Genomic DNA, 20715 nt, shown 5'->3' on the forward strand with positions numbered 1-20715 from the left:
ATATGACAGCGAAAGATTAGAAGCTGATCACAAGCACACTGAAATAGCTGAGCAAATGGAAGGTGAACCGAACCGCTTGAGGTTTATTCTAAACGCGTGGTTATACAAGTAGTGTAGGCAGCTGTTTCCAAGAATTACAACCTGAGTGTGGGCAGTGTTTGGAGGAAATGCGTTGAACTATTACACTCATGTCACAGCCAAGTATGACGTAGAACAAACAATTGCCTCCGGATGCAACAAAAACTTTACTGGCATCCGCTTGGCAACAGCAAAAGTAAAGATCTGTGCTGTATATCTATGGATCATCATCAGCTATAGACTGTTCCAGTCCGTTGTTCGTAAGGGTACATACTTTGATCGGTCATTTCCTCTAAAGCCAGTTGTCCTTGACGACACCATAGGCATTGCCAGCACCGAAGAAGCGCTTATGGTCTCCTCCCCAAGGCCAAGTAACATGGAGCACGCAGACTGCAAATAAGATCACATGAGAGAGGCGGATCAGTAACAGATCAATTACAGAATCAGGTCTAAAAAGAAAACCAATCACCTTTGCTTTCGACAATACATGTTTTACTTTTATTTTTACAGAAGCTACAAAGGAGTTAGTATCATCTACTTCTGTCTCCTCCATCTGCATCTTTCCAATTCTGCGATGTCCAAGTTATAGGTTAAACCATTAAATTCACTTGAAGATACTAGTGATTTACTGAAAATGCAAAATGCCACCGGAGCAAAAGATGAAACTTTCTACAAGCTCGTGGAAAGTAACCTGTTCGTATCAATCACAGGGTCCTGGGTAGCGCTCGAACCATCTTTGGTGTCAGGTGCTGCGAATTGACCAAAAGTCAAAATCATTTATGTTTGTTTAAAAGCACATGAAAATCAACCTTTTACCAACCTTTACTGTCATCAGGTGCTAGCAAGGAGATCCCTATAAAGACAAATGTCATGCCCAATACAAACATTACTATCCTGAGTGTATCAAATACCTGACAGAGGAAAACAAAAACTCAGTTTCTACTTGAGCAACACAAGATTCACATTGATATCACGAACATTCACAAAGAGGAACTCACTTGATATTCTTGAAAGTAAACAAATCCTGTAAAAATAGAGAAGAAGGTCCATGCAATTTGAAACATTGGAACAATCAATATTGCATCAAATAGAGACAGCCCTTCATTCAATCTTGCCATCTGTGACAGAGGAGTTGAATTAGATAACAGCATAAAAGAACAATAGCATGTACTCTAGCCTTAGGAACAATACATTAGGTTAGCGCCTGCTATAGGCCATACCCAAAATCCAGCAGTACACAGAAACAGCAGAAGTATCGAGTATGTGAACCAGCTATGGAACTGGTATCTGCTGCTCATGGTCAGCCTCAGCATGTTAGACCTGGACAGGAAACAAAAAGGAAGGGGGAACAGCACATGGTAGTCAGAACCAAATAAATCAGAAAGAATCAGCATTTCTATATGCATGGATCTTGATCAAATACAATATGACCTACAGTGATTTTGCAAACAAGACTGAGCAAGATCCTACAGCACCAGATACAACAGCGTAAGAAAATGGCAGCATTGTTCGCCAATACGTGCCAGTGTCCTTTGAACTATTTGAAATAATATTCTCTCCACTCCTGCAACAAAGTTTTTAAACTGGTGAGGAAGAGCATGACCCAGTTTCTCAAGAGACTAGGTTATATTTGCAAGGTCTCACCTATAGAGATAATGGTTGAATGCAACCACAAAGACCAATGACATGCAATAGAGAACAAACACCAAATTACTGTATTTTGCGATCAGCTGCTCCGGCGTGTAAACTGCCAACATGATTTTAGCATCAGTAAATTTACTTTGGAACCTAGAAAATGGGAAGTCGTAGGCTTACAGCTCTACAATGTAAAATATGCTGCAGTTAAGTTTTATTGTTTCCCTTACAGGGTGATGATGTTAGAGTCAGTATGGAAACAATAAAAACAAGCATAAGTAATCAAAATTTAAATTAACCTTACTGAAGGACTATATATAGCAGAAATGGTGTATGGAACAACCCATACCAGGTGATTGATGGTTGCCGAAGGAAACTAAGAATATGTTGCCAAAGACGATAAAAGTTGTGGCTACCATGACTCTGAAAAGCAGAGCAAAATCTTCATTAATCTCATGGTTCTATGTATTGACTGTAACTTTTATTCCAGTTCCCAGCCAGTGAGAAACATACATACTTCACTGAAATAGTCTTGTTCAATACAAAATAGGCAAATGCAATATTGGACACAAACTGAATTGACCCGAGAGCTGCGAGAAGTGACTGCAATAAAATTAAGCAAACCATCAATCTCCTCAAAAAATCACCAGACTGGAAACAGGAAAGAAAATATAATCCGATGATATTATTAGTTCTAAGCAAGAAGCAAGCAGAGGTGGAAACTGTAGGGGCATGAGCATCTGTTATGTTTTTACCTGGAGAACAAAAGGAAAATAAAAAATGGGCTACACCTACATTGTCAAGAGAACGGGGTTCAAATCTACAATCTCTATAAGAGCTTTATTCTTGACATGTCTACACACAATTGCTCATGACTTTTCTCATATATATCATCATTACATTTGCATGTTAAACTGAATTTGCTTTTGAGGAAATCGTAACCAACCTGTGCAGCATATGCAAAGGACATGAAGTTGAGGCAGTTCCCAATAGCAAAAAAGAGTATACCTGAATGCAGATTTAACAATAAAGATTTCAAGTATAACAAAAACATTAGAATTAGTAAATAAGCTCTATCAGACAGGACTACCTATTCTCCAAGTCTGGAAATGCATAACAGATTTTGGAACGAATTTGACATTGCCTTCACTGTTGTTAATTGCTGAAAGCTTTTCTCTCTGCCAAATAATACGAACAGAATATGAATTGTTTCAAAGGAAGCCCGGCACAGAGGTAAAACAATGAGAAAATTTGTTCTGACAAATAAAACAGAACCTTTCATTCCGCCAAGTAAAACAACAGAATCTTCACATATATCACTACAATCGTATTTATTTCAAAGGATATTCTGCGTATATGTAAACAGTATGCTCAAATAACACAGCAAAGACTAGCTGCGAAGTTACCTTAAATTGACCTGGGGAGTCAAGCTATATTTGCTAAGTTTGTCTTATAGTTTCTCATCAAATGCACAATTTATTGCTGACAACATGCTCAAGTGTATTCGGAGTAGCTCACTAGCCAACATAGTTATTAAGGCGTTGATTAAGGTGTCAGGGCGCTCGGTGGTAGTCGCCGCAGCTGTCGCCTTGCCTCGTATGGCGTCACCTAGGCGTCGCATTATCGTGATCCGACACAATAAGGAGGGAGGCGGACGCCGCAAGGTCGAGCAAAACCAGGAGCTCACGCGAAGCAAGAAAACTAGTAGCACGCGTGCGGAAAAGGTAACACGCCGAGGGGGGGGGGGAAGAGGCGCGGGACCAGACCTGAGAGAACTCCAGAGCAGGGTGCGCCGCCATCTCTCAAGCCCAGAATCAGATCCGCCGATGTCCGCCTCCCGCCGCATCTACTGCTCCAGTCCAGCTCCAGCACATACGTCGTCGCCGCTGCCTCCCCAGTGACCAGTCCCCACCCCATCCCCACCTCCACCGTCGTTGCCTCCTGCCATCCGCCGTCGTTGCCTCCTGTCGTCCGCCAGTCCCCTATCGTCCGCCGTTCCCCCACCCACTCCGCCGGGTCTCTGCTCCCCTACAATGGCTCATGGAGCCATGGACTCTGCACTTCCGCAGACCGCAGCGGCGCCGGGGCAGCTCGTCGACTCCTCCGCAGCTCTGCTCTGTGTCAACTCCTCACAGTTACTAACTTGGTCGGCCGGCTCTATGCAGTTGTATACTTGTATAGTTGTGTAGTTGTTCTGCTCTGCCGGCCCTGGTAATGCTTTGCTCTGTGTAGTTGATTGTTGAATGTTGATAGCTAGTTGATAGTTGTGCTTGTACATTTATGTGAAGTGAGTATCGCGTCGCCTTGCCTCACGCCATACTCGCCTAAAAGGTGTGAAGGTGGTCAGGCGCCTCGTCTCGCCTTACCGCCGTAATAACTATGCTAGCCAATTATGATCCGAATTTATTAATACATCATTTTCTCATGAAAGCTATAGAGGAAATGGCTACAACCTACAGGTCATCTGGTAACCCAAAAATATGTTACTAGGGTTCAGTTTTTTGGGGAAAAAAAGAGTTTATACCAAGGGTGTTTTCGCCCTCAGCTGACCCAGCGGATCAAACCCAGGCAACCGCATATGCATCCCCCTAAGCTTCCCAGAGGGAACATGTAAATCCGGTAAATTAAAAGTAAGAACTAGAAGCCCAATTTAGAGACATGTAGTATCCACCTGATCATGGCCCAATTTCAGAAGGTTGGTACCGAAGTTTATGGCAACACTCCCCACAATGTTTATCAACGCCCCAATAACCCAGTCACCCATGAGTCAAGCGTACAGGTATCTCCTACAGATATATGGCATACTTCTTCAACAAGCCCCCTGTACAACAGCTCATTGCTGAGAAACCACTTCAAACACTTGAGCTGTTTCTTTCTCTCCCTTTTTTCTTTTTGTGTGGGTGTGTTGACCCCAATAGTCTGTCAAACCTCTCCAAGAAACAGTGTGGTGCTCAGCCTGCAAGAAGGGCATAAATGATATATCAGACACACATACTCTGGATGACAACCATTTAAGGAGAGAATCATGTGAGGAAACATTCAAAGAGAGAGGGCAACATTTGACAAGGCATTCAAAGAGAACCTAGCACCCCGGTGGAAGTGGTGCATGCCGATCATGAGGCTACAACCTTACCACTTGGGCATAGAACCTTCCACCGAACATTACTGGAGAGGTAAACTAATATTGTGTTTAACAATGACATGCTACACTAAGCCATTCACCTTTTCACAACTCAATCTTATATTATTTTTTTTGTGTGTGTTTCCCTAATTGTCAGATGGAAACAACCTAAAATCCCAGCAATCATTTGATCAATTAATCACCAAACCGGCGCCTACCCACGATCCTAAAGCAATCACGGCGCGAACCAAAACAATTTGAGCAGAATAAACAAGCAACTGGATTGGCCAGCACCGTCAGAACGGAACCACAAATGCGGCAGATCTCAATCCCAAAAGGATCAACGGTGCGAAATCCGCAAAAGGAAACCAACCCGCGCCACGGCATTTCCGGCCCAGATCTAGCGAGCCGAACGACGACACACGCCAGAAACAGATTCGGCTTTCGAGAAGTAAATGCGTACAGCCAGGGAAGCAACATTCACAAAAGTAACAATAGTAACTGGGGGTGCACGCGGACGATCAAACGATTTTGAACCTCCGAGCAATTCGGCAACGGGTTTCAAGTCGGTGCGCGGCGCGCATTTCCTACGGATTTTAGGGGAGGAAAAACTCTCGAAATGGATTTCGCAAACTCACCGCCAGTCTCACCGCGTGCTTCTCAATCCTTGAAGGGTCTCCGCTTCCCGCCCGCTGCAGGGCCAGGGCACAACGGCGCCCCCACGCGGCGCAACGGTCGGATCCGCGCGCGGCGAGATTCGCCGGACGCGTGCGGCGCGGGAGGAGGAGGGCAGGCGGGGCTCGGCCCGGCGGCAGCGACGGCTGAGGCCAGGGGACGGGTTGCTCGGCCGCGACGGCCAAGGCGAGGTGAGGCGACGAGCGAAGCTGCGGTGTGTGGTGGTGGAGGCCGACGAGGAGAGCAGGGGGTCGAGAGGAAGAAAGAGGTGGTGGGCACGTCAAGATTCGCTCTACCCGTCAGATCCCGATCGTGCGGGTCGCGGGGACGGAGCGATCTGGGCAGGTGCGGTGGGATCGGAGGGGGACAGCCGGGCGGACAGGCTGCTGCTGGTCCTCTCGCTTTTCCTTTTCTCTCGTGCGCTTCTTGCTTCTTTTGATGGAGTAGCAGTGCTGTAATCTTTTCTGGTGCATGTGGTTTTGCTTCGTGTGCAATTTTTTTGCCAGCTTTGAGGGGCAATTAAGCTAATGGAGGTTCAGCTTTCTACGTAGTACTTTTAAATGTTATTTGAATTATAGTTTAAGACAATCTTGCCACTTTCAAGGGCACTTTTTAAAAAAACGGCGATGGTTGCTATTCAAGGATTTTTGACAGATTATGCCAGCGTGATAATTAGTCAGGAGGGAAATGATAAGTACGGATATAAGTTTATGGAAAAAAACTTATTTGTTTCGAATATTAGATTCGCATAGAACGTTGTCAAGAATTCCATCAGTCTGTATGGGACTGTTGCGCTCCGATTAGGCTACACATTATTATCATTTCATGTGGGGTTATCGCTTGAGGAATGAAATATGTTAGTCCGTCATCAGCTCATTCTTTATTTTCTGAAAAAAAAAATGAAATCTCATTCCTATTTGGCATAAAGTAAGAAATAGTGGTGGCCCTCGAGAAGGTGCCGGTACTGGTCCACTTTTAGATCTAATAAATTTAAAAGTTTTCTCAAATAATTTTTTAGATAGAATTTATTCCTAAGTGGTTAGGTTTCCTTATATCGGTGATGGCGATATGGTGACTTCATGGGCAGATACAGAGTGACACCTGATAACCCTTTTTGCATGTGAAAATCAGAAGAAAAAAATGGCACCCACAGGAATGGAACACGCAACCTTCCACTTTGAAGCTAGGTGTGCTACCATGGCGCCATAGATGCTATATGATATTAGATTAAACAAATTATATATGTTTAAAAAAACTTAAACAGATCGTGCTATGCCGGGTCAACGTGCCGTGGCTTTAGCCCAGACACGACCCGCTTAGCTGTGATGTGCCAGTTTGGCCCGTTCCCTATTTTCGGTGTGCCGTGGCTTCATGCCATGCCCAGGCTAGGCCAAAAATGCCACGCCTCGCGCCAGCCTATTTGGCCCAATTCAGTTGGATAGCTTTAGGCAAATATATGTTTGTCCCTTCTTCAGCAATGGTGACACCCATTCCAAGGCTTCGTTTTGGAGGTTAGTTTTTTTTTTATAGTTCGCCCGGGCTAGGCCAAAAAATGCCACGCCTCGCGCCAACCTATTTGGCCCAATTCAGTTGGATAGCTTTAGGCAAATATATGTTTGTCCCTTCTTCAGCAATGGTGACACCCATTCCAAGGCTTCATTTTGGAGGTTAGTTTTTTTATAGTTCCATGCATTTGATTTGGATATCTATATCTTCCTCTGTAGTTGGTTTGTTTATCGGATCATCGGTTGTGCTAGCAGTTGCGATCTCTACTTCCGAGCTTTTGCTCTTGGTATTCCTAAGGGTGATGGTGGTCGATCTATTTTCCTCAACCAATCCCGACGAGGTGATCGTCGATGAGCTTTCAAAGTATAAGAATCAGTGACGTCCTAAGAGGAGGGTGAATTAAGACACTTGGAACTATTTTAACTTCAAAAATAGCATAAGATAAATCTATATCAATTTATATCTAAAGGTACTCTAGATTTATCTAGTGTGTCTTCTCTGCCGATCAAAGCGCTTGCAAATTATCTAAAAAGGTAAATTGCAAGTAAGTAAATACGGAAATGTAAATAAGGTAGAGAGAGCAAAATCGATATAAGGATTTTTTTTCTTATGGTATCGATGGCATGAATGCCACCACTAGTCTACGTTGGAACTCCATAAAGTATATGCACCTAGTCGGCACCCAGTCACGACTCTTGAGCCATTGAGTCACAAAGACAAGGTCTCCACCCCGATGAGCCACCAAAGTAATTTCTCATCACTAGCCTTTCTCCCGGTTCCTTGCCGCTATGATCACTTCGAAGCTTGAGCCACCAAAGCATGGGTCTTCGCGTCCCCGTACACACTTCTCGTCGCCGTTCCACACCAAGTCGGATGGTCAACAAGCTTGAACAACTCCGACTCAAGTTGCCGGCGAGTCACCAAGACTCTAAGGCGCCGGCATACCAAAAGTTAAAAGTTTGGATCACTCCTTTATCCATTCTCTAGGCAATAATCACCTAGCAACACACTCTCTAAGCCTATAAGCACTAATCACTCTCTAATTTTGTGCTTAATTTGTCTTGGATGATCACTTTAAGCACTTTGGTGCCTTGGATGTCTTCTCAAGTGTATATGAACTTTTTTGAACTCCAGCTGCCTCAAATGATTGAGTAGAGGGGTATTTATAGTCTCAAACCTGCGCACTAGTCATTAACCCAATAGCTCAGAAAAATTGCTAACACCGTACTATTATTCTCACCGGATTATCCGATGAGTACACTCTCACAAACTAGCCATTGAAACCCCCACTCAAGCCTCTATGAACACCGGATTATCCTGTGATGACTCACTGAACACTGGATAAATGCACCGGATTATCCTATGTGCATATGTTCATTTTAGAGTTTTTTGGAAATAATAGTCTAGTGTGCTCATTTTGTGAATACCGGATCATCCGGTGAGGCAAAAGACTCCGCTTCAAACTTTTTGTGAACACCAGACTGTTTTTCATTGTTCTCACTGGATTATCCTATGTAGCACCAGACTAATTTTGATGTGAGCACTGAATTATCCGGTCAGATAAATTTCAGCAAACAACGCTATGTATTTTGGATATAACTTTTCGCTTTGAACTCCAATTTTGATGATCTTAGACTCTATAAAAAGCTTGTAAAGAGCTTTACAATATTATATAGAAATCCATCCTATTTAATCACATCAAAATTTATGGAACAAATCCAATTTATTTCTCTCTTTGTTCCGATTTCGATGACTTCTTCATGTATTGTATTCATAAGACTTACTAACATATATTCTTGTCAAACATGTTAGTCTTATTGATTATGTTGTCATTAATTATCAAAATCACAAAATATAACCTAATATAACAATTTTCCCTACATAAAGTATTCATATGCATCTTGGCATGATTCAAGGTTTGGCTTATGCGGCGATTCAAGGTTGGGGTCCCTCATCGGCATCGGTTGGAGGATTGCTTCTAAACTCTAGCGTACTTATTTGCGGTGCACTTGTGGCGAAGAATAGCGGAGAGCACCGGAAGAGAAGAAGATAACATGGCTGTAATTTCTTCCTTTTTCCAGGGACCTTTCGGTAAAAGGATGTACTTTTCTCCATATTTAATATAATTCCAACCTATTTGAAAAAAAGTAAGAAATAGTGTGATGCCACTAAAGCTAGTCCTACCAGGAGCCAAAACATCTAGGAAGCACGGTAGGTTGAAAATGCATAAATTGGTCCTGTGACAATTAATTAGGTGCAATACAAATAGACTAGTACTGGTACTAATTTTGAATTTTAAGTGCTAGAGATTGGTGAGCTCCCACATGTTGGTGTAGTCGTGTCGTCGGTTGCTATCCATCGACGCGTTGCCGGACATCTTTCAACTTTGGTTAATCTGTTCGTCACCTTTGCCTCTGCCTTGCTAGTTCGCCTACCCTCTTCCATTTTTTAAGCATCGAGCATGTGAGTGTGGAGAGGAAGCCTCCATCGGTCGCTGGTGCCCCTCCAGCTTTCCTATCAGCATCCATACTCGGCACAGTGATTTACGGTACTATAGCACTGGAAAGAGGTTTTGCTGCAGTTACTTTTAGGTCGCAGCAGACGATCGCAATTCGGGCGAGCTCACGAATGCTTTTTGCACGCCCAGCCGCCGATGTGTACGGCTGGCACGGGAAAGGATGGGCCTCAAACTGTTAGCACCGGCAACTAACTGGTTCAAAGGCCCAAAGAGTTGTAAGCCCAAACAGAAATCCAACGGCTCAGCGCCGGCGGCCATGGCGGTGACGGCGGAGGCTACTAAGACCCCTTGCCGGCCGCCGGCCAACCTCCAGCGGCGTAGGGGACAGCGCCTACCCAGCTTCATCGCTTCTCCCCCCGGTGAGCATCCACCGCCTGGTGCTGCTGCCGGTACTTGGAGACTTCAAACTGATTTTTACTGGAACAATGCGCGATCCTGATTCCTGAGCATCTATGCTCTTCTTTCCCCTTCCGATTTTAAGTTCCTTAGAGAAATATTCTGATTCTTGTAGGTTGGCCATATGGTGGCCAGAGAGTACTCAAGATTCAAGTTGCTCGGAGCCTGCAGAGTTTGGCCTATGCATCTTTTAGTTTGGTATATCTGTCTTCGAGTATGTAGCTCGTGACACCTAAAATGATATAACTCCCACAATTGATGTTGCAATACTTCAAACCATGACAAACTATCAGCATTTTTTACTGAAAATACATGATGCCAGCGAAACTGAGATCATGAGATCTATTCATCCGTATCAGCTTCAGTCTAAGGTCTTGCGGTCTTCTAGTATTGACGTACTGTTAGATGACCAGCCAACGGGTTGGCCATCCCTCAGTCCTCACTAGTATGTCTGCACTCTTTCGGCTTTTCTCCTGTTTAGAAAAAAAAAACTAGACAAAACTAGGTGGCTTTTTATTAATAAGAAATAGGCACCAAAAATCACATCGAAGAGGACTTCGACTTGGGTGGTCTAGGCATATATCCACACGCTCAACCAACTGAGTAGGCTCAGTTCCTATAGGCCTTTATCCTGTTACAACATCAATGGTGAATCTCGACTCTAGGAGCACATTTGACCTGTTCTGCAGTTTGTCACTAATACAAATGTATCAATTGCTGTTATAGCCACATTTTACAGTACAACAAAAAGGAGAGGCGACATAGACAACACCTAGGTAAAAACCGAATAGGACTAGGGAGCAACAGTTGGAACTCACTTCAGGGCCCAAAAGACTTGGCAGCGTGCGTCCATGTTAAGGTTTACGCAAAAGTGGGAAGCAGGGGAGACATTGTGTTCATATACCTAAAGCCACATAAATTAAGAGGACAAGAAATCTGTAGTTTGCTACTGTCAAAGAGAACAACAAAATCTGTTGTTTGTTCTCTACACCCATATGTCCTGCTTTCCTTTCTAACAGATTGCAAAATATTTATTGATATCACTTGAATGAAAATACAACATTTTCTTAGAGCTATCCTTGTTTTCTCTCTGACGCAGATAAGATAGTGAGCTACTTTCTTTAATCTTCTTATAGAAATGCTCTCTTAGACCCAATTTGACCTAACGGAACAAGGGTTATACTGCCTGGTAAATTTACATGCCTGGTACATTCCAATTTGACTAATGCTACTCCTGGGATAGCTTAGCTGAAGCTGAACTACCAGAGAGTAAAATGTCTGCATTAGGATTCCCAAATGGGGTTTCCCAGTGCAGCAGAGTCAAGAGATGACTGATGGTAAGAATAGATATGCTCCTGAGGCTTCTGTTGCTCGTCAGAATAGCTTAATGCTGTCACATCCGCGTTGTAGGTCTCAGAACTCATATCCAAATTCCCACTGCCTCCTAAACCTAGAAAGTCTTGGGTTAAGGCAGCATCTCCTACCCCTGAAATGTTTTCCTGTCTGTTGTGCTGAGTCTGACTTTCAGGAAAAATGCTGGGGATCTCCTTTTCTGCGCTCATGGCAAATGGATGGTTCATTAGTCCAATTAAGGGCACTGTAGTAGGTCTCATGCAGCTGCTTGTCCATGGTGAGTTCATCAGAATGTTACTGCGACCACTCATGTAAGAGCCCTCATCTTCAGCTGTCTTGATGCCAACACTATTAGCAGCTGAATTCCCTAGGGAGTCCCCTTGGCTTACACTAGATATGTCCATATGATCTCTAGTCACATTACTTGGGAAACTTTTTAGAAGTAACGGCGATATAGGATCATGGCTGGTCTTTGCTCCCATCTCTGCTGCTTTCTGTAGCAGTGCAGTTGCAGACATGTATGGAGAGTTCATGGACATGTAAGGGTAGCTCGATGCGCTGCCATCAAGTGGAAAACCTGAATCCTTGGGTGATATCTGGTTGGAAAACAATGCTGTGTTCCTTGTAATGAGAGCATAAGGGGACATAGTTCTCAGATGGCTGTCTGAATTATGGTCATTGCAAGACAAGTTTGCGATCACATCTGTTGGTGAAGCAGTGAAGCTAGGTATTCCATGCGAAAAGATGTCCTGCTGCTGACCATGCAGACTTCCTACCATTGTAGCAAGAGTGTGGTTAACCTTGGAGTTGTCTTCAGCCAATGCATCGCAGAAGGCTCGATGTGTGATGAAACTGTCCTTTCTGCATTTACATAATAAAATACAAAATTGAAGGTAAAATTTCAAAAGTTTATATGGGAGATATAAATACTCACATATAACATTTCCAGCAATGCTAAAGGATGTCAAGGAATTGCAAAATTCAATTTTTCATTGGCATTGTGTTGCTTCAGTTTGACAACTATGTGAATGTGGTAAGCTTATTTATTTCTAACAAATTGGATTATCCTTGTAACCAACACATAATTAAGTCTCATAACTGGTGTGTACCAAGAGAAATCATGGGCCATTTGCAGTTTCTCAAGTAATCTTCCAGTTCATGTATCTCACATGAGGCCATTTATAAGTATCTTTTGAAGATATTTTATTTTTTATTTGATACATAAACCATTGTTATTATGACCAGCCCTGCCCTATGCAGTTACCTAACACTCAAGGACTCTATCCTTTGCCCTTTTTTGTTTTGCTTGCTGCTGTTGTACCTAACTACTGCCTACTTGAAATATTTAGGCTTTGTAACAGAGGAATATGCATTAGGTCACATCATGCACTTTTTTCATTGAGTCACACGTGCAGAAGTATGAAAGTATGATACAACAATGTGCATTAAGTTCAGATAATAATCGTTCTACAGTCAAGCATAGCTGGTTTAACTGCTGTGTATAGTGTTGTTGGTTCATGAGAGAGATACCTTGAGAAGATTGTTCCACAGTCACATCGGTACTCCTTTGTGCCACATATCTTTGTGTGAGCCTTCCAGTCCGATTGGACAGCATACTTCTTTGAACACCTATCGCACTTCCACTTCTTCTCCCCATGCTTCCTGGAGTAGTGCTTTTTTATGCCTGTGAGATCACCCAAAGCCCGGCTTGCATCATGATGAGGGCAGGTGATCTCCGGGCAGACATACACCTTCTTATTGGCTTCAGTGCTGCTTCTCTGTTTCAGCTTCCATGGTAGGTTATGGCCTCTCCTGTGGAGCTGGAGGTTCTGGTCTCTCTGGAAGCCCTTATGGCAGACCTCACATATGTATCTGTTTGTTGCAAGGAGGGTCTTAGGTGACAAAGCCACTACTTCTACATCAGGATCTGCAAGATGGATATCATGAACAAATGTTAGGTTGTCACAGGTTGAAATGCACATTCCAGTTATCATTTTCATCTCAATTTTTAATCAGGTTGTATGTTGAGACCTATTGGACATTCCAGATATCTTTGCTTCTTGGATGCCAATGAATTTCAGTGCTGTAAAATGCACGATTTGGTTATTATCATTTCTATCTATCCATTCATTATCCCTTGGTTCTATATATATATATCCTAGTGGGAATGAGTAGGAACAAAGTAAAACTATCTATGGCTTCATTCCCCTGCTGCAGCAGTGGGAAAATAGTACGGTACATTGTATAGAGCTGATACTAAACATGATACCTTGAGTTCCTTAGTAAAAGCTAAAACGACACTACACAAGAACATTTTTCTTCCGTACTTGGATTGTCAGGTAAAGAAGGATAATGCAGGATGATCTATAGAGTTTCTACTTTCTACTGAGTTCCAGAAATTAAGATTAACCTTGCTTCATCTCTCTCCTTTGCATAATTTCTCATAAGATTGATACTGTTCATGTAATCAGATAATCTTGATTGGAAAAATATCAGGCTTGGATTTATTGTTTATGACATGATGGCCAACATTAGTTGAAAAGTGATATTATTAAATGCTTCAAGAAACCAAGTGTATTAGTTGAAAAGTTGAAGCCACATACCTAGATTTCCTGGATGACCTCGTCTCTTTTTCACTACAGGCATGACAGTATCACCTTTGCTTGACCCAGCTGCGCAACCTTCAAGCTTCGCTTGCTGCTGGAAATTGTTCGGGGATTCTTCCTCCAACGTGTGTGACATTGTTTGGAAGACTGGATACTGGTCCCAGAGGGTTCCAGCAAAGTGATGGGGGATGGTGATTTATGCACAATGGAACGAAGGCGCTGCAATTAGACAATAGGAAAATGGTTGAGTACCTTTCAGTCAATATCAAGGACTGCAAATCTGCCGCTATTATTCAAACCATAGAATGCGAATATGATTGCGTCACAATGAATGTTCCATTTATTGTTGATAATGATTTTGTCAGTATCCTCAAGTTTGCTAAGCAGATTTCCACTTGAAAGGAGAATTGGTCTTGAGCTACATGCTACTGTACGCTCATTTCGTCGCACTCCGTTACTGTTATGCTCACAATGCCACAATTTTGATAGAAAGACCACTTGGAAGATCACAAAGATTCATGCTATCGTATACTGCAGACAGTAATTTCTACTGCTGATTTTTACTGAGTAGAAATCTGTACGCCTTGCAATTATCGACAAGAGAGGCTCTAATGTATGTCATGTTTCACCATGGGGATTAAACTAGCTTGTCAGTGTCAAGCTCGGCTCTTTGGGTGGTAAATTGATAATGTTGTTTCCTCGAGGCAATGTCACAATCAGATGGAGGAATAAAATCGAAGCAATCGGTGTGAAGGGCAGGCAGGAGACGGCTTCGCCGGTACAAGGGAAGAGGACGACAACGGTGAGATCCGGGAGAAGAGACAATTGTTGGCCGCAGTTTTATATTCGGCTTTGCCGTGGTATCACCCTTGTTCTTTGGTGCAACTGTTAGATTGCTCTTGTTTTTGTATTTGGAGCTTCCTGCGCTGCATGGAGCCTGGTGGTTTGAAGCGTTCTACATCATGTCTTCCAATGCAGAAGCTGGGATCAGAAGAGGCTAAAGTGTATGTCAAACGAACCTTTCGCCGATTTGGCGCCTAGTTATCATGGTGAGTGCTTATATTTATAAAATAACTATACACAAACACACACACACACATATATATCCTTGACATCCTTTTGATATAAAGGCCGAAAGTTGTACTTCTTTTATTAAAAGAAATTAAGGAACACAAACAATGCCTTGTTGTCTACATGATTGTTGTTTTCAAATGTAAATCTGTGTTCAATTTCAATTGTAACATATCATTAGAAACTGTGCTGGATATTGTCATCACTCAACCTGGAGCATGCTGTGCTTGCATTGCCCCCTCAGGAGAAGTGCAGCTTACTGATAAGGAATGGAGGACCTAGTTTGTTGTGTGACACCAAAAACAGTACAAACAAAGCGCCAAAAGCCGTTATCCGGAGTGCCCTATGCTAGCTATTCCGCGTCCTGGTTCGACAGCTTATGAATTTACAGTTTGAGCATCGGCAGGCATCCTGCTGAGAATGAACAGACAAGAGAAAGGACAAGAACAAAGATATTTATACTTTGAGGCTTTCAGCATAACAGCCACTGAAAAGGATAGCACGAAGAAGCATGGAGTAATTACAGGTAATGCATGTGTAATATTCTCTGTGCTGTCCATGCACTTTTCTCGATGGCTTGTGAATGGCCGGTTGGTGCATGAAAGATGGAATGGTGCAATTTAGAACAGAGATTTGAGCTCTCTTACTGCCCATGCAATGATGCAAGTAGAGTCCATTAGTCCATGCAACCATGCAAGTGCGCAGGTTAATTTACTGCCACTCCATTTACTAAAGGACACCATTAGAACATCAAGGAGCACATGAAAACAAGCCCTAGGAAGAAGAGAAGTGGAAGCAGCTGTGGCCTGCGGGTATGATTATATCTCGTAGGTGATGCCGACCCTGAGCAGCTGGTCCTTGGGGATGGACAGCGCCTTGTGGCTCTCCCGGTGGTTCTTCCTCAGGAAGCCGTACAAGTAGTTCACCACCACCCGCTTCACCAGCGACGACCCCGCGGCCGCCGTCACCGTCGCCTCTCCCATCAGGTACACCACCCCGCGCTCCGCCTCCGCGTCGATGAACCGCTGCTCCTCCTCCACCGCCGCCGTCTGCGCGCGCGCCGCGTCGCTGTCTGTGCCGTTGTCGCAGTCGATGGCATCGTCATGGTCGTCGTCCTCGTCGCCGCTCGGGCGGCGGGCGGCGAAGGCGACCTCCTCCTGGACGAACATCTTGAGGCGGTCGAGGAGGAAGGCGGCGAACTCCCTGTGCCCCTCCAGCGGGTCCGTGTAGCCGTACCGCGCCACGCAGCGGAACACGCGGTGGCTCACGGGGCCGACGCGGCGGAAGATGAACCGCTCCGGCGGCGCCACTCGCGGGATGGGGAGGTGCTTGATGGACATGAACACGAGGACGGCGTGCACGGAGGGGATCTTTTCGACCAGTCTCGGGAACACGGGCGGGATCCCCTGCACGAGCTCCGAGTAGAGCAGGCCCACGCCGGGCACCCGCCGCACGTCGCGCCGCGCCAGCATCGCCGCCAGATCGGACGCCGGCACGGCGCGGTCCAGCTCGTACCAGTACCGCCGCACGTGGACGTAGTGCCAGGCCGCCATGAGCGCCATGAGCACCAGAGAGAAGCAGAAGGGCAGGTACCCGCCCTCGGCGAACTTGGACAGGATGGACGACAGGTACAGGAACTCGGCGAACCCAAACGCCGCGTAGAACGCCGCCACCAGGGCCGGGTGCGTCCGCCACACCAGAAGCATCACCACCGCCATCAAGTGCGTCGTGATAGAGAACACCGTCACCACGCATATCCCGTACGCGTTGCCGATGTTGGCCGTCGTCTGGAACGCCAGCGTGACGGCGACGCTAGCGGCGCCGATCAGGAAGTTCACCTCGGGAATGTACACCTGGCCCTCGTACTTGCTGGAGGTGTGCACCACCTCCACCCGCGGGAAGCAACCCATTGACAGCGCCTTGGACAGGATTGCGAACGCGCCCGACAGCATGGCCTGGCTCGCGATGATGGCCGCCATGATCGCCGCCACGAACACCGGCCAGAACATCGGCGCTGCATTTTAAGCTCACAGCCTCAGTTTTGAATTTTGATATATTTGTCAATTTGTGTGCAAAATACTACTAGCAAACTTGAACAAGCCATTGCTGCAATGTCAGGTTGATCATCCGGCTGTACCTGGGATGGATTTGTAGAAGGTATCGCTGACGTTTTCGGGAAATTTGCGCAGATAGGCCGCCTGACCCATGTAGCACAGTGCCACAGAGGGGAAGACGATACAGGTGAAGCTGATCTGCAAGAGCGAACGAATAACTCGGTAACTACTGCAACAACTAACAAGATGTTCCAGTCCTGACAACTGAAACTCTGAAGCAAATTAAGCTATGACTGCCCGTACCTGAATGGCCCTGATGTTGAAGTGGCCAAGGTCTGCAAACATGGCCTCCGTGCCTGTTCCAAATGACATTGTAAATAGACAACGGATTAGATCAACTTTGCAGTTTCATATAGCCAGATGCGCAAAACCGACGATATATCTATCAGAAGTTATACCTGTAATGCAGAGGACGACGCCCCCAAGCGAGACCCAGGCCTCCTTCCCGTTCCTCCTGAAGTAGTCGACGATGTACATGGGGTTGAACGCCCGGAGAATAGAGGCGTCATGCACGGCGAGGTTGTACATCCCGATGGTGGCGATGAGGACGAACCACACCGAGATGATGGGCGCGAAGGAGTAGCCGACCTTGTCGGTGCCGAAGCGCTGCACCGAGAAGAGCACGAAGAGGATGGCCACCGAGATCCACACCACTTGCGCTGTAGCAAAACCGACAACAGGAAGTACCAGTTCAGATGCTAGCTACCATGAATGAACAGGGTTATGAAAAAGTTGATATCTGAATGTTGCAGGTTACATTGGGTCAAGTCGGGCGCTTTCTCCCTGATCCCACTCACCGCCGAGAGCACTGCCGAGAGCATACCCATTAGCAACTGATTAGCATCACTTAAATCCTCAAATCTATGTATGATTCGTGCGAGCTTTTTGCCGTTTAACCCGCATGACAAAACGGCTCGATGCACCGTACGTTCACAGTACCAGAGATTGCCGGCGTCAAGGTTCCGTCGCCCATGACCATGGACGTGCCGAGGATGGTGATGGTGAAGAGCGCGATCCTGGCCGCGTTGCTGGACTCGAGCTTCTCCCTCAACCACCGAGCCCTCCTCATCCCCGAGTTGGGCGCCTCGATGCTGTAGTTGGACACCATCGCGTCCTCGGCCTGCTGGTTCGGGATCATCCCGATCTTGGCGTACCGCGATAGCAGCGAGTACAGCGCGAACGTTCCTCCTGCACCATCATCGCATATCACAACCATGTCAACACACACACTGCTTCGGTTTGACGAGAAAGAGAATGATGCTGTGCCAAGTGAAGAAGCCTCACCGTCGCCGTTGTCGTTGGCGTGGAGGACGATGAAGACGTACTTGAGCATGGGGATGAGGATGAGGGTGTAGAGGATGAGCGAGAGGACGCCGACGAGGTCATCCGGGTGCCGGATGCCGCCCGGGAACGTGCTCGAGTACACGTACAGCGGCGACGTCCCGATGTCGCCGTACACGACGCCGATGCTCTGGAACGCCAGCTGCAGCGTCCGCGCCCAGCTGCCCTGCACGAGTCGCGCGTACCGTGTCACTATCTATCTATGAACAGGTGCATGACGCAAGTGAGTTTGATCGAGGTGATCCTGACCCCAGAGCCGTGGTACTTCTCGTTGGAGACCTTCTCTGCGTCGCCGTAGAGCGAATCATGGCGCTTGAGCCTCTCGGAGCCCGGCGCCGTGCTCTCGGTTGCTGCTGCTGCCATCTCTTCTTCTGTGCTGATCTTGGATGCGTCTCAAGAGCTCGGAGGGTTTATGGTCGATCTGCAGAACCTCTAGGCTTCAGATCCCGGTGCCCCTGTAACAAATTCTCATGAGAAAGCAAAACTCAATCTGCACAACATTCTGAAGACATGAAGAATCTATTTGACTAAAGGAATTCAGAGAAATGAAGCTGTGAGATCCTGGAGAGGAGAGGGCCGGGGACGACGGAGGAGATACCCGGGATCCGAAGGAAGGGCTGCGAACGCAAGATTATATATCCCCTGCCGCGCTCAAGAATGGCGAATCCCTTCGTTTGCACCGTCGCCATCTTATACGCACGCCATTTGCAGAGCCAGACGCCATCGGAAACAACCTCCAGTGCCAAATCTGGAGGCACTTGATCTTCCTGCCCCTCTGTCTCTCTCTAAACCTCAAGCAAGTACGTCAACGAACTTGCACAACTAACCTTTTGCTTGCCATGTTTGGCTCGGTCCAGCATGCATCGTCTGTTGATTGCAGTGCTGGCCGTTTCTTTCTGGTTTTTATGAGATGAAACGGAATGCCGTGTCTTCATCCAGGATGGAAGACGCGGGCGGGCAGGGGTGGCCGGAAACGAGTGATGGCGCTGACCTCACGAGATCAAAACCCCCACGGGACCAGGGAGATATTACTCGCCTTCCACCTAACAGACTCCCAGTTGTAGCTGCGCCTACTCCCAGTTGTAGCTGTTTTTTAACAGCCGGTCAATTTGGAATCTTGGGTGAAATTTGGCAAACGAAATTACAAATTTGATCAAAATTTGTTGAAACTATTTACCGGCTACCGGTAGCATTAACACTGGCTGGCCTCTCTGGGATGCATGAATTTCACCGAAATTTTGTGGGATGAGTAAGATCAAAATCGTATGGACCCTGCCTCCACCGATATATCTGTGGAACTCCTTTACAGGACTCAAATCACTTGGGCAGTGGCTCGTCTATGAATCGATGGACCTAGAACACTAGGTTGTAATGGAGTTTACGTGAAGTATTTCCTTTTTTTTTTTTGAGACAAATTGCATTCCTACTAGACACCAGAAGAAGCTGAAATAACACGATGCCAAATACTGAAACGGTGACAAATGAAGCAACAAATCCTTCAACTTATCTCAGGATGTTACGCGCGCTAGTAGCTGATTCTATCATCCGCCCCGCAGTTCAGGCGACAAGAAAGGCAAACAGTTAGAGAGCGGTTTGACCAAACAAACAGTTGGTCTCGACGGCCCTTGGGCCATTTGGCTTGATCTCAGCCGTCCAGGACTCGATCGTACGGCCAAAAAGGTGTGAAAGATCACGCTTGTGCGGTTGCGCCGCCTTGATCGATCCAGTCCCAGCCGTCCAGGACGCTTGCATGCATGCATGAGTAACTTAGGCCAGTTTGGTTGATTGTAGTTTGGTTGTTTGTAGCATCTTTAGAGTTTGGTTCACGGGATGTAAAATTATTGTGCGAGTCTGACTCCCGAGAAACGGATCTCAATTACGTTTCTGTAGAGCCAGGCTTGCAGGATGCATATCTGACTTAGCTAATGATAGTATAATAAGTGAATATTAATTTATAGTGATAAATTAAATACTATATAGTGTATTTATATAAAATAAATATCATATTAACACTTATTTTTTTTATTTTAATCTCGTAGAACATATACTCATACGAACAATCAAACATAATCTATTCTCAGCAAACTGAGCATATCCATTCAACCAAACAAATTACTACCGCATACATTTAATCTGATTGAGATAAACCTGACTCACGTATACAGGCTCAGACATGTGAGAAACCAAACGCCCCCTTTAAGTTCATCGTCATGGCGTAATGTATGCCGCGCTCGAGTGCAAATCCCTCTTGTTTAAGCGTGAACGATATCGTAAAGTAATTAGCATCGCTGGATCTTGCTT

The 20715-nt window shown here is 45.5% G+C and overlaps 3 protein-coding genes and 1 long non-coding RNA gene across 7 annotated transcripts; 1 reads left to right on the forward strand and 3 right to left on the reverse strand.

Annotated features, from left to right (window-relative positions):
• Positions 1-82: 82 nt before the first annotated feature.
• Positions 83-5916, reverse strand: LOC133922071 (probable magnesium transporter NIPA8). Of its 4 annotated transcripts, none has more exons than XM_062367231.1 (14): positions 5485-5910; positions 4385-4669; positions 2804-2891; positions 2660-2721; positions 2231-2316; positions 2063-2136; positions 1723-1825; positions 1514-1642; positions 1299-1398; positions 1077-1196; positions 899-989; positions 770-827; positions 548-647; positions 83-468 (listed from the first exon to the last, which is right to left on the reverse strand). In XM_062367231.1, the coding sequence occupies exons 2-14, from the start codon at positions 4475-4477 to the stop codon at positions 313-315; spliced, it is 1260 nt and encodes a 419-aa protein (XP_062223215.1). In that variant the 5' UTR covers positions 4478-4669; positions 5485-5910; the 3' UTR covers positions 83-312. The 4 variants fall into 4 exon arrangements, with proteins under 4 accessions (XP_062223215.1, XP_062223214.1, XP_062223217.1 ...); XM_062367230.1 differs by having other exon boundaries at positions 5473-5910; XM_062367233.1 differs by lacking the exon at positions 1723-1825 and having other exon boundaries at positions 2227-2316; positions 5473-5916.
• A 3576-nt stretch (positions 5917-9492) lies between these two features.
• Positions 9493-14060, forward strand: LOC133922076 (uncharacterized). Its single transcript, XR_009910379.1, has 3 exons — positions 9493-9892; positions 10045-13250; positions 13925-14060. It is a non-coding gene; the product is annotated as an uncharacterized LOC133922076 (long non-coding RNA).
• On the reverse strand, positions 11213-14024 carry LOC133922075 (zinc finger protein GAI-ASSOCIATED FACTOR 1-like). Its single transcript, XM_062367236.1, has 3 exons — positions 13886-14024; positions 12813-13209; positions 11213-12143 (listed from the first exon to the last, which is right to left on the reverse strand). The coding sequence occupies exons 1-3, from the start codon at positions 14022-14024 to the stop codon at positions 11213-11215; spliced, it is 1467 nt and encodes a 488-aa protein (XP_062223220.1).
• Positions 14061-15496: 1436 nt separating the features above from the next.
• On the reverse strand, positions 15497-18999 carry LOC133922074 (potassium transporter 19-like). Its single transcript, XM_062367235.1, has 8 exons — positions 18664-18999; positions 18358-18580; positions 18013-18261; positions 17831-17881; positions 17472-17732; positions 17317-17369; positions 17097-17211; positions 15497-16973 (listed from the first exon to the last, which is right to left on the reverse strand). The coding sequence occupies exons 1-8, from the start codon at positions 18775-18777 to the stop codon at positions 15778-15780; spliced, it is 2262 nt and encodes a 753-aa protein (XP_062223219.1). The 5' UTR covers positions 18778-18999; the 3' UTR covers positions 15497-15777.
• Positions 19000-20715: the final 1716 nt, after the last annotated feature.

The sequence above is a fragment of the Phragmites australis genome, chromosome 6, assembly GCF_958298935.1.
Source record: "Phragmites australis chromosome 6, lpPhrAust1.1, whole genome shotgun sequence".
Taxonomy (NCBI): domain Eukaryota; kingdom Viridiplantae; phylum Streptophyta; class Magnoliopsida; order Poales; family Poaceae; genus Phragmites; species Phragmites australis.

What these genes read in the sequence shown, in the direction of transcription:
- LOC133922071 (XM_062367231.1), bottom strand. Translation starts at nt 4,477, where the DNA reads ATGGGTGACTGGGTTATTGGGGCGTTGATAAACATTGTGGGGAGTGTT. An exon ending in TGAAATTGGGCCATGATCAG is followed by an intron (nt 2,892 to 4,384) that starts GTGGATACTACA and finishes ATTATTTGGCAG; the next exon opens with AGAGAAAAGCTTTCAGCAAT. An exon ending in TTTCCAGACTTGGAGAATAG is followed by an intron (nt 2,722 to 2,803) that starts GTAGTCCTGTCT and finishes ATCTGCATTCAG; the next exon opens with GTATACTCTTTTTTGCTATT.
- LOC133922075 (XM_062367236.1), bottom strand. Translation starts at nt 14,024, where the DNA reads ATGTCACACACGTTGGAGGAAGAATCCCCGAACAATTTCCAGCAGCAA. An exon ending in AGGTCATCCAGGAAATCTAG is followed by an intron (nt 13,210 to 13,885) that starts GTATGTGGCTTC and finishes TCCATCTTGCAG; the next exon opens with ATCCTGATGTAGAAGTAGTG. An exon ending in TGTGGAACAATCTTCTCAAG is followed by an intron (nt 12,144 to 12,812) that starts GTATCTCTCTCA and finishes ATGTAAATGCAG; the next exon opens with AAAGGACAGTTTCATCACAC.
- LOC133922074 (XM_062367235.1), bottom strand. Translation starts at nt 18,777, where the DNA reads ATGGCAGCAGCAGCAACCGAGAGCACGGCGCCGGGCTCCGAGAGGCTC. An exon ending in CGTCGTCCTCTGCATTACAG is followed by an intron (nt 17,370 to 17,471) that starts GTATAACTTCTG and finishes CATTTGGAACAG; the next exon opens with GCACGGAGGCCATGTTTGCA. An exon ending in TCAACATCAGGGCCATTCAG is followed by an intron (nt 17,212 to 17,316) that starts GTACGGGCAGTC and finishes TCGCTCTTGCAG; the next exon opens with ATCAGCTTCACCTGTATCGT.